The sequence below is a fragment of the Ornithodoros turicata genome, chromosome 4 (genome assembly GCF_037126465.1).
Source record: "Ornithodoros turicata isolate Travis chromosome 4, ASM3712646v1, whole genome shotgun sequence".
Taxonomy (NCBI): domain Eukaryota; kingdom Metazoa; phylum Arthropoda; class Arachnida; order Ixodida; family Argasidae; genus Ornithodoros; species Ornithodoros turicata.
Genome location: NC_088204.1, coordinates 1,358,226 through 1,375,822, shown reverse-complemented (window position 1 = coordinate 1,375,822; position 17,597 = coordinate 1,358,226). Strand labels below are relative to the sequence as shown.

The 17,597-nt window shown below is 43.8% G+C and overlaps 2 protein-coding genes across 3 annotated transcripts; one reads left to right on the top strand and one right to left on the bottom strand.

The window, feature by feature from the left end:
* Positions 1-38: 38 nt before the first annotated feature.
* Positions 39-17,586, top strand: LOC135390622 (uncharacterized). Of its 2 annotated transcripts, XM_064620393.1 has the most exons (14): positions 39-283; positions 1,004-1,122; positions 1,416-1,560; positions 2,075-2,181; positions 2,688-2,726; positions 2,805-2,902; positions 3,926-4,780; positions 5,009-5,103; positions 13,656-13,787; positions 14,234-14,310; positions 15,153-15,217; positions 15,294-15,357; positions 15,446-15,552; positions 17,362-17,586. In XM_064620393.1, the coding sequence occupies exons 1-14, from the start codon at positions 206-208 to the stop codon at positions 17,415-17,417; spliced, it is 2,037 nt and encodes a 678-aa protein (XP_064476463.1). In that variant the 5' UTR covers positions 39-205; the 3' UTR covers positions 17,418-17,586. The 2 variants fall into 2 exon arrangements, with proteins under 2 accessions (XP_064476463.1, XP_064476464.1); XM_064620394.1 differs by lacking the exon at positions 2,688-2,726.
* LOC135392600 (PH domain-containing protein DDB_G0287875-like) lies at positions 6,252-12,525 on the bottom strand. The gene is made up of 3 exons (XM_064623306.1): positions 12,484-12,525; positions 8,450-8,740; positions 6,252-7,337 (listed from the first exon to the last, which is right to left on the bottom strand). The coding sequence occupies exons 1-3, from the start codon at positions 12,523-12,525 to the stop codon at positions 6,405-6,407; spliced, it is 1,266 nt and encodes a 421-aa protein (XP_064479376.1). The 3' UTR covers positions 6,252-6,404.
* Positions 17,587-17,597: the final 11 nt, after the last annotated feature.

Sequence of the window (17,597 nt, the reverse complement as noted above, 5' to 3'; positions counted from 1 at the left end):
GTTGTCCAGACTCTCTTCTCGCTGCGCTTATTGCGTCCCCTAGGAGGATGCTGTAGAACGCATTCTATTCGCGGCTGGTGCAAACGGTTGGTGGGTGAAAAACTTTCACGAAAAAACATGAATTGTATTGCGTGTTCTGCAAGGTGACATAATGCGATACAGGTCATGATGTCACAGTAATAAAGTGGGATAAAACTCCTTTGAAATGAATGGCCATCTGCCACAGTTTGTAAAAACACCGCAGAAACACGAAGGGCTGCTCCGCAAGCTTGTACAGTTTCAGGTGGGCATTTATTACGATAACAGCTGTTTTATGCCTCATATTCACTGGCACGTTTACGTAATATTGCGTGTAAACTTGCAGAAGAATCTCACTCTTACACCTTTAGCTTTACAGTGGGGCTCGCTTGGTTGGAACGATCATTGTTTACACAGCTCAGTAGAAAACATAAGTACTTGAAAGTCCAGGCATTTTCATTGTCATTGCATGTTTTCAGCCGTGTTACGAGCAGCACATGATTTGTGTGCATTCAGATATTATGAAAGTCAGTACTATGGAATACCGCGAGCGTTCATTTGACAGTAACTGGGATCACGACATTCCCAAAAGAATATGATGCCTTCCTGAAATAGCATTCGCATAGAACGGTCAGATCTGCACTGAATTCCGAAGACATCAGAAGTATTAACCTCCGCCAGGAAGCAGTTAAAGCACGAAATGCCAACGTATGAAATATTCTTTTCCAGGTTTAGTTAGTTTAGGGGAAGATGCTTTACAGCTGTGCGAAGACAAAATAGCTTAAAAGCATGCAAGGTGCTGGATCAGCTCCATGACGATAAAAGTCTGTGTGTGGCAGCAAGTGAAACAGGACGACATGTGAAATGACGGCTCTTCGTGTCGTACATGCTTTAGCTGTTGCTTATGCTCAGGGTTTTTCATCAAAGAGATCTTCTGTTTCATGTTTTGTCTAGTAATCTAATAAATTTAATTTCATTGCCTCAGCTATGTGGGTCGTGGAAACGTCACAAACACGCAAGACCGACGCGTCTCTTGGAGCGTATCCCGCGGCGCTTGGGATTTCCGTTGCAGGAGTTGGTCAGCCAGGAGCTTCTTCAGGCAGGGTAAACCGCCATTCTACCATTCCACTTGCAGATAAATTAACCGGAAGCCAATTTGCGTGAGATTTCTAAGCATCTAACACCTCACGAATGCTGTGGATAAAATAATGTTTTGTCTTTCATGTCTCTCATTTATAATGAAACGGAAAAGTTGAAGTGCACAGCAGGTGGTACTGCTTGAGAGAATACCCTCGGAAAAGGGAAGGGCACACTGCCCTTTAATGCAACAGAAAGTACCGTTGCCCGTAGTAGGCAGCGTAGGATAAAGTGCTAAACCGAGGTACTTGTGCATCCAGGACAGTGTTCTTGGGCTTCCTGTCCAACAGTCAGTTTGTACTGTCGTACACGGTACACTTTGAAGAGGATGACATGATGGGGCTTCCTGCGTACAAGTACAGACTCCAGTGGTGGGTTTTTGTGCCCTACAGGCCTCTCGTCAAGGTACCTTTCCACTTATAAATATAATTGAAACACACTGGTACCACCTTCGCTGTAAAACTTGGAGTGTGCGTCTTGCCTTTATCAGGCTATATATTTCGGTGCAGTGTCACAAACCCATCAAATTGTCGTTCACAAACTTGGGGGTGACAGAGGAGATGCTGTTTTTCTTAATCTTGAAGTAAAGTAAAAAGAAATGTTAGCCAATCAATGCACACCTACGAGAGACATACGGAAAAATCTGCGTGCGCATGTGGTCCATGTACGGGTTAAACTTTGCAACATGCCATGTTGTACAGCGATAGTACTATATTTGTTACAAACCTACCCAAAGCTGGCTAGGTGGTGAAGCGAAAAAGTGATGTGGAAGAATAACTGTTGACGTACGTGGACTGAAAATCTAACTAGAAATGTGCGAGAAAAAATCAATGTGGACCGAAAGTCTACTTTCGAAGTAGATGCTGTATGGAATGGAAGAACTAAAGCGAGATTTCATCGTCATCATCCTTCCCGCCAGGTATCAGAAACTACACTGTTTGGCGACCACAAGATCAATGCAGAGTTGGTACTGGCTGTCTGCCAATGGCCCGTGGATGAATCTAAGGTCCTTATCTATGGATGCAGGTAATTTCGATGCCTTTCGTCACTTTTTTTTTTCTCATCTTTAGCTCCGCCAGCTTCATCTTAACGGTACATTAAAGGAGCAGTGAAACAAAGGCATCAAAGCATAACTGTCGAGCCACACTGCATGAAATATGGTTACGGAAGCGCAGATTATGTGTAGGGTGTTTAATGATAAAGCACTACCACCGAAGCAGCTGGCTCGGGTGAGTAGTGACAAGGCTCAAAGAGAGCGTTCGTTATAGAGGTACATACTTGAAGAATGCGACAAGAACAATCTCTGTGTCCCATTGCGTTCTTCAGATATGCTTGCTTGGGAACGACATCTTATCTTCAGTACTAGTAATCATCGCATCTCTCGTACGGCTCACGACAGCTGAAAACGGTGCTTTCGCTGCTCCCTTAATGATACGGGACACTCAGGGAGCTCATGCGACAAGTTTAACAACCTCACTTTTTTTTTTGAGACACAATCTTTTAGGTCTTCTATCTTCTTATGTTCTAAGCAGTGCATGCTCGCAAGAAGAATTTTGTCCGGTGGCAGACTTGTAAGCAAACGTCTCCGCTCACAGTGGAACCTCGATTTTGGAGATTTAACATTGACTTAAGCTCACGTTTTCTTACAGCCTCCACGAAGATCTTCGTTGCGACCACTACCTAACAATTGTCGGCACCCCGCCTCTTCGTCCCTGTGCCAACTGCAGTCGTCTGCCTCTTTATCCAGGTGTCATTCTTAACAGTATTAAGACCACGACCTACTAGATTATAACGACCATGTCACAATCGGCAAACCCTATGAGGAGCCCGTCCGCACGATCCGCTAGGGGGCGCTACTCGTCGGCCCGCGATATCTACATCGTGATTGGACGATGGAAATTTGATTCTTGAACGCGCAGGAGCGGACGTACGACTACCGTAGCAGACGACAGCAACAGCTCCTACGAAAACGTGTAGAATGATGATGATAATCAACTTTGGAAAGATTCATTTCTTGTGGGGCATCCACCGCTTGACCAAATATACTCGGGAAAGCTGAAGTACAAAGTATTGCAGAAATTGAGGAAGCAATAACCGGGCTGATAAGCAGCGCCACCGCTAGCTTCTAAACGCAGCGCTGGGGAGGGGTGCCTATGATATGGCCGTTATAATCTAATAGGTCGTGATAAAGACAGAATCAGGGATGTGATGTTATTGTATGGGGTGGTCGGTCGGAGCGACCATCACTGTAGCTCGGGACGAGGTGCAAGCGTGGCACGACCAGGAATTGCGACACAGAAACAATCAGTCGTTGGTGAAAGATGTTAATGTAGAAGAATGCGGGCCAAGTGAAATATGGGCATTGCTGAGATGATTGTTGAAAAACCTAAATAGAACCAAGAACTGGAACAGTGAGGCTCAGCGGTAGAAACGATGCCTGAAAGTATATCGAAGCGGTCAAGAAAAGGTCTGCAGCGGATGACGTTCATCCGAGTCCAGTGTTAGCACTCTGTCCTGTCCAAGATTGTTTTCGTCTCCTTCAGAATATAAAACTTTGTGGTTCAGCATGTAAAACATCTCGAATATATAGAATTTGTAAGCATTACTTTTCTGCTAATTTCCCCACCATTAAAGGCACCGCTTTCTCCTTTTTATATTTTTAATGTATGTTAGCCCTACTGTAACGTGCCGTTGGCCTACGTATTCATAAATAAATATATCTGACTAAATTTATATGTAAACAATTCATATTACTTTCTAACCCCCGCAGAGAACTCCGCGAGCTCACCTGAGCGACGGTGCCTCCGACACGGGTTTGTGTTGCACATGAGTTACCAGTTAGAAGGAGCACACCTGTCCTTTGTGCCTGTGCTGGCTCTCAAATGTGACGGACTCCTCCTCCTCAACGTGGGCGACGCCCTCGTCATCCTTCACATCGACGTCGCCGTCAACCCCGCGAAGGAGAAACCGTCCCACTGCAACGCGGAACGTGGCGACGCTCCACAAACGCTCCTCAACCAAGCCAAAGATGAACCCTTACCTCAGAACCACACATCTTCAGAAGTGCTCTTCGACTCGCTACTCGAAGAACATTTAAAGAGCAAGCGAGACTTGCCTCAGGAAGCGAAGGACCTGCGCGGATCTGCCGTGATGCCTGCGGACACGAAACAGGAACTTGAAGTGTCGGATGTCATGAAAGAGTCGTCCGGCTCAAAATTACGGAGGGATTCGATGGAGTCCCACGAATCGCAGGTGGTGTCGTCCTCGGATTTGAAAGCGCCGGAAGACGAGGGGCCCCCGGGTCTCTCCGTCGTAGACGCCGACATGTTGCCGGACTCCTGTGGTGACCTGAACGTGACTGGAGGACAGAGATACTCGCGTGCCGAGAGGTTGTTTGACGCGTTGCTCAAGGAACATCTGAACAAGATGGAGAAGACCGGCCGCGGTCGGTCGATGCGGAGGAGCGTGGACACTGATGAACTGCATGAGGGTGAAATGTTGTGTGGTGGCCAGACCTTGTGCAGTGAAGAGGACAATATGAGTGCTAGTTTGCAAGTTGGCAACACTCTTGGCGGATGTGTGTCGACGACCCGGCTCTATTTCGCCCAGGGTATCGAAGCTGCAGGTGCGTCTTGGAATATTGATTAGTTGATTTGTCGATTATTGTTTAGTTACGACTTCCACTTGCATCGTACCTTCCCTGTTGTCTCGCCTTTTTTCTACTCGACTTTCGTTTATTTTTTCTTCTTCTTCTTCTTTCAGTTGATTTACTCCTCTCTATATCACTTTATCTGTGTGTGCATCCACAATGCTTATCTCGAGCACGTGTGTACTAGCTGTTGTTTCCTTGCAGAAGAGGAGACTTGTTCCAGCTACCTACCGCTAGAAGTTCACGGTGCTGGTTACCGTCTCCTGAAGCCACGCCCCATTGTTCCTACGACCACGTTGGTAAGTTGTTCTATGAAAGTAGTCCCACATAATAAGGTTTCCATTCTCTCTGTAAGAAATAGTTGCGACCGTAGTGCCTTCCAGAAACAGAAATTTCAGAATACGTCGGAGCTTACATTACCTACTGACTCGATGTGGACAAGGCAGGGGCTTTTTCATTTACTTTTTACCCTTAATTCCAACTCGAAGGGGGCCAAAAAATTGTCCGAATAAAGCGGGTTTCGAAGTAAAACGAGTCGCTCTGAATAAGGGCCTGGAATGTGTTTGTGGTCGCAAGAAGTATTCCAGAATCTCTGGGCTGAACCCAGTTGTAAACCTCGCAAAGGCGAATCCCGAGAAAATATTGTCCGTTATCCGTGCTGTTTTGTTGGCTGTGTGTAGTCATCAGGAAGGGACTTGGACCCCTTAAAACAGCAAGGCTTGCTTGCTTTGCCGACCAGGAGTCAGCGATATCGTTCTTTGCTGATTTCTTCTGGCCCAAGTGCTTACTTTATACATGTGTAATGACCCTGTAAGTAATCATCAAACTTGACACTTAATAAGTAAACGTGTCAGTGACTTAACGGCAGTGCACCGACCAGAGTGCTGCTTCTTATGGCGAATGGGAACTCGAGTGTCAGTTCGAATTATGCGCAAGTTCAAATTAAGAGTTTTCGAATCAATGTGATTGCACCGTCTGATTACTTTATTGTTCTTTACACTTCGCTCACATTTACACAGATAGAGCACAACATGAGTATGACCTTGCATCACTTATGTGTCACATTTAAAGAAATATGAAACGATGAATTTTTGCGTGTACCTTCTTCAGGCGATAGGGCACCTGTCCATAGGAGTGTCACAGCCTTGCAGGTTTTCGCAATCACCTTTAGCATCTGCCCCTATCACCATTTGACGCTGACGGCTATACGTAGGGCCTGACTTTTTAGGCTTATACCCGGTTACGCCTGATATTTACTCCCTATTCAAATCATAAAAAAAAACGTAGTTTAACCCATTTCCCAGAAAACTGCTGGACCCGGGGGATCCAAACTCATCACAACAAACAAACAAAGGACTCTGCAAACTGTGTTGTAAATGCATAAATATGGTCTAAATATCTCTTATAATGCATGGACTAAATATTGATACTCTGCGTCGACTGGTGTGTCATGTGCATTGTACTGATTCAATCTGATTCAACCAGAACTGGGTTGAATCACGTTCAGTTCAACCCGATTACACCCGAATTATTGAAGCGAAATGCAACCCAATATTTACCCCCCAATGTTGTCGAAAAAAGTCGGGCCCTAGTCATACGTTTACTGCGCAAGTACCTCGATGGATCGCGCCATCTGCTGTGCAAGATGGTCCCACGTGTCCTTTGCCACGGTCTTGACGTGTCCCACAAATTGATCCCAGTGTTGCTGAATCTTCTCGGAGAAGTACTCCATTCTCCCACTCGGGTTGACGTCTGCATCGCCATTGGCCGACGGCTCGGAGTCGGCAGCTTGCGGCTCGTTCTCGTCGAAATGCTGTCCCGCACGCTGCAACTTGAATTTTTTCCCGCGCTCCCTGCGATTCTTCGTTCTCGAGCTGCCGACCTCTTGTCTGGCGACGTCGTCCGCTCTCGTCCGCGAGCTCGCGACCCTGCTCATTTTAGGCGAGTAACCCCTGCTCTGTTCTTGCGTCTCCAAGTACGCAAAAGTTGTTGGCAAAGAACCGCCATCTTCATCTTCGGTGGGTTCCGAAGCAAGTTCCTTTTGCGTACGCTGCTGCGTCGCTTCTACTATTTTACGTAGGAGCGCCGAACTGATGTCGTTCTGGTCCCCTTCGTAGACGATGCAGATTCGTCGCTCGTGCTTCTTTTGGGGCGACTTGGAAATCTTGCCCGGCGGTGCCGTCGTGGGCGTTGTCGATTCTGTCGTGAAAGTTTGCTTCGAGGCTGCAGTCGCCTCGTTGGTGACCTTTCTGCCGTCCGGATATTCCTCCTGGCCGGTCTTCCGAAGTCGTGCTCGTGCAGCTTCGAGGAGTTTTGGAAGGAGGTCTAGAATTTGTTTCTCTTCAGCGAAAGAATGTGGCGTAGAAGTAGTGGATGCAGAGGCCATCTTAGGGGTTTCACTCCAAGTTGTCTTATATGCGTTGGCTTGTTTCGTCTCCGTGGACCGACGAGGTGATGTTGCTGTCGAGGTGGCGGTGGTGGTGGTCGTGGTGGTGGCAGGGCGGACACGGAACGGTGGTGCAGTCACGCGAACCTGGTATGAGAAGAAACAATTACAAAAGAGCAGTCAACACGAGGAAACTCTAGAAAGTGATTTTTTTTTTTTTTTTCTGGTTTCTCAACATAAAGGATAACTTCAGTACTATCATCAGCGAAACGAACTGACTTTCACAAGGTGCAGTATCATATTTATAATAATAATAATAATTTCATTTCATCACACAAGTGATTGGGAGCAGAAGCTAAAAAGTCGCCACAGACTTGACAAGGCGTCTACACCCTGGGATTTCATATTAAAGTAAGTGGAATAGACTGATTGGGAGATAAGCCATTTTGTGGTTGAGATGTTAGATGCTTAAAGATGATACAGAATCTGGTTTAATTCCCCTCTGATAAACTGCAAAAATTGAAATTGAAACTATCGAGAACCCCCGCTTATTCTCGTTGATATGCAAATTTGGTTAGTCTTGTGGCATCGTCTTATTTGTCACGAGATTTATTTTTTGCATAACATGCAGTGTTGATCTTTCACCTTCGTTAAATATGTCTTCCGAGGACAGTAGCAATGTGGGGGAGGTTAACATTGTTTCTAGCACACTGCGGGACAGGCAGCATGTACACACACAAGTGTGGACAAACTCACGTTGTTTGTAAATCTACCCCAAACTATTAATTACGTTTTCCAGGGCTGATTTCAAAGCGACATTGCAATCCTGGCAGCTGAAGGTAATGATGGAATGGGCTATGCTTACACCATTTTATCTGTTATGTGAAAGTGGTGATGCATAACAACTTGGAGGGGAGGAGAGAATGACAAGAGCAGTGCCACAGTTGTCGGTGCTTGGATTAATTTACGCAGACACAGATTAATTTACGCAGACATGGATTAATTTTACCTTAATGTGCACCGAGATCTCGAAACGCAGCACCCTGTTTTGTAATGTTCTGGAGAAAATTATGTCTAAGCAACTTCTACTGTGCAACCAAGATTCTGGTGGCTGGGTTGAGACCTGCACCCTTTGGTTCGGTAAATGCTCACTTTACCAACTGACCCGTTGAGTCCTGTACTGTCTAAAGGTGGTCACTCTCCAGTGATGGAGAATTTTCCAAATTATCTGAACAAATATACACTGGGAACATTCTTACTTGAAGGCCTTCCACAAAATTGTTTCCTTTTATGTTGAGCACCCGTCCCTCTCTCGATGTTTCCAGCACGCTGGTGCTGTTCTCGTAAGTCTCTGCTGTGGCTTTCGACTGGTTCCTTGTACTTTCTGGCAACATTGTCTGTTCTTCAAACAAGTACGATGTGTTGAGTCGGAGCCAGCCAGCGGTAGATCCCCTCATGCCCTGCGTTGTCTCTGGTGTGCTAGACAGCACTGCCATGTACATCGTGGGAGACTTGTAGTAGCCATTCCAGGTGTTGTTCTTTAGTCCCTCCTGTTTTTGTGATTGCAGTGTCATTAGCAGTATACTGTTTTTTTGTTTTTTGTTTTTTCGCGTAGAACTATTTTTTCACGTTCCCTGCGTGCGCAAAACGTTGGCAAATTTAAGTACGTGCGAATTAGATGTACCATTTACAATGTTGGACACTGAACATGGACATTGTGGGCAACCTAGATGACTGAAGCAAGAAAACTGCTTTATTCGTAACTTGTTTCTGAATCATTAGAAATTCAAGAAATTCCAAACTGATCTGGGTTGACCTCTGAAATGACAGAGTCATATGAGCCCACATCTTTTGCAAGTTTAAGTTCTCGGTTCTCGCGAATGGGTTTTTTAACTCAAACACATTTCCAAAATGTTTTTTTAATTTTTTTAAATTACTTTAACTGTAATTTAAGTGATTTCGAGCCAGTGTGCCTTACAAAGCAGTCTCGATTGATGCATCAGTGACTGTACGGGGAGAGAAAATATAGTCTTTTGAGGGGGTAAGAATCAGTACCAAAAAATTACATTTTGTGGAACGTGTTCACGAAATGAGAGCAATGAATGAGTGAGCAAATTTGAATGTTCTAAGTCGGGAATATTATTGCCGGAGTTCACGACTGAACGTTCCAGCAGTTTTGGAACGTTGCTGCACAAGTGGACCAATATATGTTTTGCTAGAAGTTCTCCAACTTGTGAGACAGAGATTTACGGATTAATTTGTAACTTTTTCTAGGATTAACGCGAAGTTTTGAAGTAAGAAGTTTTACAATGACTGCATATATAACTAAAGTTAACGCAAGAACAAACATAAATTGCCATTTCAAAAGCACAGGCTATATTTAAGGATGTATCTCTCGCTGCCTGGTAGTGACGAAAGTTGTTAGATACTTTGGAGCTTTTAAACTTCATATCATGTTTTATCACGAAACTGAAAAACACACAGACAACACGTTTGCAGTAATTCTAAGATCTGCCACACTTCTGTCCTTCTGAAGTGCTCTCTGAGCATTGTTTTAACAGTCTAAACTATTGTATAATAAATTTTCTAAGTTAGTCTAAACTATAGATTCTAGATTATAAAGTAGACTACAGGGGCAATGCTGAAAGCACATGCGCACATAGGGGGAATTTTTTTCGTGCAATTAAAATTACAAACAATTACAATTACAAACGGACTCAGAGCTGCCTTCACAATGATAAGGAGAAGTCTATCTGTCAGATCTTGGCGACAATGCTGTCAAAGAAGAAGGTGTACATGAGAGCCCTTACCAACACTGTATGAACAGGAGTACCATGACACAGCTGCATACAAATACTCCCGACCAGACACAACAGAGCACAAGGAATCCACATTCTGCACGTGGTGAAGTTCCTACTGGGACTGTTCTGCATGCACACTCAGGAGGGGTTGGTCAGACATGGTTCATTGATATATGTGGGGGTGGTGTTCAACGTCAGGAAGTGGTAAGAGAGGGCCATTGTTATGAGCCTTCATCTCCCGTTCTTGGAGGATGTGCATTTACAGTCTGCTGACCGTGCCTCCGTGACACGTTGTTGCGTCAACTTCCACGCATTCCTACATGGCAGGTTTTTAGGAAGTGTTCTCGATACACGTGACAGGCTGCCAATTACTTCTGGGAAATTTCTCGATATTTTTGGAGGGATTCTACTTTTTCAGTTCTTTTTACTTTTTTTTTTTCCGAGGCGCTCTTTCAAGTTTCTTTTGCCTGCGCTGGCCCTTGAGATGTCTTCATAAATAAGTAAGTGGTGTCCACACGCATAGATGTTATTATTATGCAGTGATGGCCAGTAGTTATCTACTACCTGCAGAAATGTTGTGGCAACTACTAGTTAAACTACTACAGTCAAACTCCTTTATAGCGAACACCTTTTTAACGAAAATACCACTACAGCAAATTTTTTTTGCGGTCCCGCTGGAGCCTATAGGTCCAATAATGGACATCCTTTTTAACGAAAATACCTTTACTGCGAATTTTTTTTGCTGTCCCCTGAGTTTCGTTGTAAAGGAGTTTGACTGTATTTTGAGTAGTTAACTACAGTAGTTAGGTTACTGCAGGTGCCAACTACTTCCGATTTTGCCTCAAGCGTTACTTGTCTAGTGAAGCCTCACTTGCTCTGAAATAATTCTGAAACTTAGTTTATCGAGTAGGCACAGAAGGAATTCCGCCGCGAGCTTTGTATTTGACGATCGTAGCAATGGGTTGAGCCAAAGTTTATCATTGCTCGTGACTCATATTTAAGTGTCTAAGAACGCTACAAGGGACTGATGTTCATGGACAACGTTAAGTAGTTATAGATGTAGTTAAAATACATTGCAGTAGCAAAAGAACATTGCAAAGTAGTCAGTAGTTATAGTTAAACTACTGTAGAAGTAGTTAGTGGCCACCACTGTTATTATGTATGTTTATGTTTACCTTTATTTAGGGGTAATGCTGAATGTCGTTTGACAGTCTAAGCATAAGGTTATCACTTTAATTTTGTTACATTAATATAATGTAATGTATTAATAATAATGTTTATTCATGTACACATAACTTCCCTGGACCACTTAATTCGATAGTTCATCCCCCATTGCGTAGATTGTTACTGTTTTTTGCAATTGCTATTCGTGGCTCATTTTGTTTGATACCTGTACATGTAATTTGCATGTAGCAATTTTTTTGTAGGTTCTAAATTGGCTTTTGTGTGTGGTAAACTATGTTAGTCATTCCATACCATACTTATTAGTATTTTTGCAAAGCTGCTACTTACAAGAAGGAAATCTAGCCATATACGGCCCACAACAGCCTGCTTGTCACATAAATTTTATGCATTTGGCATTCTGCTGGTTTCTTCTAAGTGCCTGCGCTTAATAGGCAATCTGAATGATTTTATTTATTTACCGTACATGTTCAGTTTTTAATTGCTTTAGTGTTGTAGCCATTTATGACCACGGACAGTGTGATTGATTGATCAGTCTGTGAACTTGAAGTGATTGGTGCTATCTCATTACTCATTATGCACCATATTTATGTATTGTCAAGTGTCAAACTTCAACTCATTGCTGTAGCTTTTTACCGAAAAATATATCTAGCTGCGGTTACATGTAATTCAGTTGTTATGCACGACTGATGTAATGTAATAATCTCCTAAATAATGCTTAGATGCACTTATGAAGGAATAAATAATTGCGGAGAATGAGGAAGTTCTTCATGGCTCAGCGGCTATGGGCTCTGACGCAAGCACGCATGCATAACATTGACCTTCACTTCCTGTCAGGAAGGAAGCACATGTCTTTCAGGTTCAAAGACCTCGAGATCCTGTGTCGTAAACTATAAAATGACTAAAAAGATAGCATTTAGCAGGGATGAGGAAGCTAGCTTCGGAAGCCTGTGAGACAGAGAATTGAAACAACAACAACTTTATTTTGTGATTACGAATAGGGATGTTCGTCGCCAGGGGCAATACTCCACCGCATTGCTGGTGGCGAAATGGAAGTGACCTGGAATAATGAGTCGCCTCACATTGAGGACACAAGTCCTATGGTGTCCAAAAATGTTACAAGTGCTTTGAGGGCAGTGCGTTGGGTTGGCAGGATTTGGCCATTCGAGATTATAAATGCATTCTTGGAAAATCTGTTGTGCTCCAGGTACTGTTACTCGTTACTTTTCAACAGGGCATACCAACTCCCTCTCCCATGCGGCGCACGATTTGATGCTTTTTCTCAGCAATCAACAGTCAAATTTTGATACCTGCGGTATCGTTGGAAGGAGGACGACAAGATCTGGGGGCATGTAGGGCCTAGAATTTTAGAATTTGTCCTAGGCTTCTTGTGGATACTTTCCAAACTTTGATCATCAAATAACTGAGAGCAATTTCAAGATTCTGAGCACCACATGTTACAAATCTTGTCGTCCCCTTTCCAGTAAGACCATTCGCATTAAAATCTGACCTCTGGTTACGGAGAAAAAGCTTCAAATATGCGCCATGCAGAATGCATGTGGGGAGAGGGAACTGGTATGTCCTCTTAAGAATTTTGGTACTTTACAATTGCACTTGATGGATTGAAATATGTTTTTAAAGCTTCACTCTAGCTACCTTTTGCTGAAATGCACAAAAGTACATAGTGGCTGTTATAGAAAGTAACGAAATACTGTTTCTGAGAAAGTAACATGCATGTAAGTAACAGCTATCGAACTCGGTTTCTTTACAGTTACTTTTAACAGTTCCCTTTGAAACTTCACTCTAGTTAGAACATGTTAAAACAGAGAGCAGGCACATAGCATGATGTACACATTATGTAATGCAGTATTTAAGAAACTCTTACCCTTGGGAAACTTTGTTGCTTACATAGTTACACAAATGTTGTTACATGGGCTAAACAGGCAGATGTGTTAATGATAGATTAAGAGAGCACTCCAACGGTGTAAGCAACAATTCGTCCAATTCTAAACTTTGCAATCACATAAGGTCATGCCACAGACAGGTTCAACTTTACAGAACCCATATTCTCCAAAGATCGACTATCCCGTACCCTTCTAGGATTCTTTCATATAGCAAAAATTAGGAGCTGGGATAGTTAACCCTCTATTTTCATCCACAGTGGCTTCCTTGACCTCCTTTACCCAGATAGAAAGCCTGTCTAGCCACCTGTGTGTTCCCCTGTAATCTCTCTACTCTCATCCCTCTTTATACCAATGTCTCATTATGAATAGAGTCTCATTTGCTGGTTTGAGTCTGCTCCGTCCTGTTATTCCTTGTTCCGTGTCTTCCTCATCTTCGTCTCCACTCCTCAGCATTCGAGGAAGTGCTGCCTCCCTCACGTATAGACCAGCTCGCTTGCTTACTGCTCCTGTGTTCATCGAGTGTCACTTTCGATGTTCAGCTTTGGCGTGTGCTATATTTTGTGATGGGTCTTGCGCAGGGTCCTGTACTGGGGGTCTGCGAGATCAAATTTGACATGGAGGCCTTTGCGGACATTGTGGCACGGAAACTTTGCTCAGAAAAGAAGAAAGTGTACTGTGCCTTTGAGGATTATGACGTGCGTGTTGTCGAGGTATGTGGCCACAGTTATTCACTTTTGGGAGCCACACAAATTAATTTAAAATGCAGCAAGACTGGCACGACGCTTACACTCTTAAAACGCAACTATACCACATGGCGCAGAATGATACCTCTATCACGCCTGATTTGTGGCGGGGCGTACGCATTTTTGTGACAATTAGCGTGACTGCATAAGTGTCACAAAAAGGCATGCGTCTCCCGTTTTTAACCAAAGGAGGCAGGACAATGTGACTAAGAGCATGCTATGCGGTGAAGTTCAGTTTTAAGAATGTAGGACATCGTGGAATTTCTTACAAACATGCTAACGTAGAGAAAAAAGCTAATGAAGAAAGTCTGTTTTGTTATAACAGAATACTTGGACACATACTTTAGTGCACTTGTATTATGCTGCATGTGTGTGCGTGAAGGCTCTGAACATTCCTCCTAAAATGTTTGCAGGTTTTCCCCGAGGACCGAACAGCCTTGCTTCTCTTTTGTGTTCTGGTGCGAGCAGCAGACCCTGAAGGCATGGACAGGTGAGTGCTTTGCAATCTTTTTCAACAAAAATAATTGCACAAATTTATGTCATATCAGCACCGCAAGAACAGCAGGAAATGCGGTGCTAAAGCACAGCCCAGGTTTACATTTATCGGTCTTGCTGGGCTGTCAACATTTATAAATGTAGTAAGGTTTTACCAGTCTGACTGTTTGCTCATGCATGGAAATTTCGCGGAGCTGGCCATGTCTTGCGGAACTTGCCGTTTCCTTCAAGATTGTCATTTTTTTTTGCGGAATACTCGATATCTTACAGAATTATGTGAGGATTTCAATCGATCTTAAACATTTTTGCGGGTTAAACCTGATCAGTCACGACACCACTGCCTGACACCACCGATACAGCTGGCACTTACACAGCTGAACGTGCCGCGACTAAACGGAATTTGATGACAGCAACACCCGGAGAGAGATTGACAGAGCTGGTTCTAGTTTTCGATGCACACTGAGAAGTTACAAAAGCCTGGAAGAGCTTGCAGGATAAGTCTGTACATGATCTTGGGAAAATACAGTGCATTCTTTTTTTTTTTTGCTTCTTTTCTTTTGCCCACGGAATCCTGCGGAAAAGTCAATTTTCCAGTGCGGAAAGCTAGGGGGTGTACTCATGACACAGAAAATCGTAGGCCAGAGAAAAATTTTCGTGGGCCTGATCAGGCTGGGCTTTCTGAGCAACTTGAGTCTATTAGTTTCTGAGCAAGCCCCAGACCCATGCTGTTGAGCTGTTTGTCTTAACCTGCAAAATTAGAGCCACAGTCAAAACCATCCCACATGTTCACAGAATATGTTGAAGATGGATATTTACAGTCTGCATCCTTATTTGCAGACGGTGCGACGTGGGCCGTGCGACTTACCGAGCCGGGGCGCTGCTACAGTGGAACCTGGACACGGGTGTGTGGATGCCCCAAAAATAATTTATCCAGTTGTGCAAATGGTGGGAACAATGCACTTTTCCCTCTTTGTTCAGGGCATTACGTGATACTCCGCATGGATGACCTGGAAGAATGGGAACGTTCCGAAGAAGTGGGAAGGTGAGGTCCTCGCGCATCTGAGCCAATCGCGTGCGCACATATCATGGTCCACGGTGTAGCCTCGATACAACGCTGTATTAATGTGCAGCTGGAAATGCAATCACCAGAAGGTGAAGCAGGCCAGGAAGGACTGCAGGCTGCCACCACACCCAGCACGCAGTGTCACCGTCTTCACCAACAGCCCCGTTGTACAAGGTATCACGGTCTTGCATCGCTTCTTGTCTTCGGGGATCAGTACGAGAACCCCCCTAGACAATCAAATTTTTATTGCAGTTAAATTATTGACTACTACTAAGATGTCCTGGCTTCGAAAAGGAAAAGCAACTTAAAATGAGCTTGTAGCTCTTGAGGGAGGCGTCTTGGCGTTACTACGGGTTAGCCAATCACGAAATGCACTTTGCCAATTTTCTGGGTTCCGATGCACATCCTGAAACTATGTGCTCCAGAAAAAGCACCAAATTTGCAAACGCATAAAGTTTGTCAGACCTCACGATGAAGGGAGAGGCTAAAAGAACTGATACAAATGGTGAACAATAGTTCTATAGAATCGCAGTAGTTCTAGAACCAAGGCAACTTTTTACCTTATTTGTAAGGGAAGATAGAAAGGGGGCCATATCAGCTGTGTGAAGAGGACGTTTTGTGAAAATGTAAGCATATTATATATATATATACTGCATTATGCTCTACCGTGTTATGTACGTGAGCCATCTATCCCAAGCTTGGGCCCTCACTAGATGGTTAATATTATCACAGTGATTCCACTCCTGCACCGTTTTGTGGAAAATGAGATTTTCTACGCCACCCTGACAAAAATCTGCAATATGGCGCCAAACTGCTTCAAAGCTAGCGGCGAGGAGTCTGTAGAGAACTAGCAAACAAATCACAAAATGGAGCGTTCCTTTTGCAACGGTGGTGCACGTCATTTTCTTGCAACTACAAGGACACATACATTGATCGCGCGTGGCTTCAACCTGCCGGAAAATTTGGAAAATTTGCATGAAATGTTTCCAGCCCACTGTCTATTTTTATGTAAGCTTATTTTTTTCACATTGGCACGGTAGGTATTGTTACCAAACGTGAGCAAACGCTCACGTGAAACTTAGTGGCGTGCAACGCAGTCCCACGAAGTCAACACACTTCGTCATTAGATATCTGCAGGTGTGTTTCCGGACTGCTTAGAATCGTCTCCCGCATAATTCCGCGTAATTTTATTTGAAACGGCAATTGTTGCGCAGCAGTTGCAAGGCGGGACATACATAAGCGCACGCGCCTGTTGGAATGGAAATGGTGACTCTTGAGGTCACGCAAAGCCAAAGCAAGGCTTGATGGTCCTGCTACCAAAGTACTCCGATGTTTGGGTGCTCCAAAGTGCTCCAAAACGCATATTTCGATGCTCCAAAAATTGCTCCAAATTACATTTTGGGAGTACCATCGCTGTTATCGCTAAATAAAAAAAAATAAAATAAATTTGTTAACAAGATTCTTGCACCAAGGATAAAACCTTATTAATAGAATAGTAGTGTTCATGTTTGCATCTGTTTATTCCTTCACTGGACAATTTTAATAGCTGTTGGATCATGCGCAGACATAGACCACTGCTCTGGACTAGATTTATGAGCCTAGGTCACAAGTCACAAAATGTTACCAGACCCTTGGCACTGATGCAGAGCCCTTCCTGAATCGTGCCTGGGCAAACTATCTGGTTCATTGAACCAGCATGATTATGTGAATTAGAATGACAGAAAAAAAAAAGAAAGAAAGAAAGAAAAAGAACTGGAAAAATAATGAAAGGCAAAGGCTTCTCAAAGCGACCTAGGCCAGAGTCAATGCAAGTGTGATGCCCGACCGACCTGACCCATCTATGCCCGGATCATGCCAGAGTTTTGGCCATGCTTCAACCTTGGTAGTCATTTTGCTAACCCACTAGTAATGATCCCAAAATGGCGTTGTCCATAGCACCTGTTGCACAAAATGAAAATAAATTGAGAGATTTTGATCTTTTAGGAACCTCACTCACAGCACTGTGGGCACCAGGACATCACTTTGCGATCACATTGTGACCTCTTTGCTTGTCACAAGAGCCCAGGAATTGCTCAAGGTTTATTTTCGCCAACACACAAAGTGATGATTCTTGTTTGTGTTTTCATTCCAGCCAATGAGTAATTGACTGTGCTTTTGTTTGTTCATTCTCACTCGCAACAAGAAAATAAAAGACTGCTCAAAAGATAATGTCTGTGTCA

Bases quoted from the DNA above. Each gene is read 5' to 3' on its own strand.
- LOC135390622 (XM_064620393.1), top strand. From the start codon at position 206: ATGAATGGCCATCTGCCACAGTTTGTAAAAACACCGCAGAAACACGAA. The intron at 2,903-3,925 runs GTGTCATTCTTA...TAACCCCCGCAG, and splicing joins TCGTCTGCCTCTTTATCCAG to AGAACTCCGCGAGCTCACCT. The intron at 15,358-15,445 runs GTGAGGTCCTCG...ATTAATGTGCAG, and splicing joins CGTTCCGAAGAAGTGGGAAG to CTGGAAATGCAATCACCAGA.
- LOC135392600 (XM_064623306.1), bottom strand. From the start codon at position 12,525: ATGCCCCCAGATCTTGTCGTCCTCCTTCCAACGATACCGCAG. The intron at 8,741-12,483 runs GTATCAAAATTT...TCACAAAAACAG, and splicing joins TCCTTCCAACGATACCGCAG to GAGGGACTAAAGAACAACAC. The intron at 7,338-8,449 runs GTAAGAATGTTC...TTCTCATACCAG, and splicing joins ATTTTGTGGAAGGCCTTCAA to GTTCGCGTGACTGCACCACC.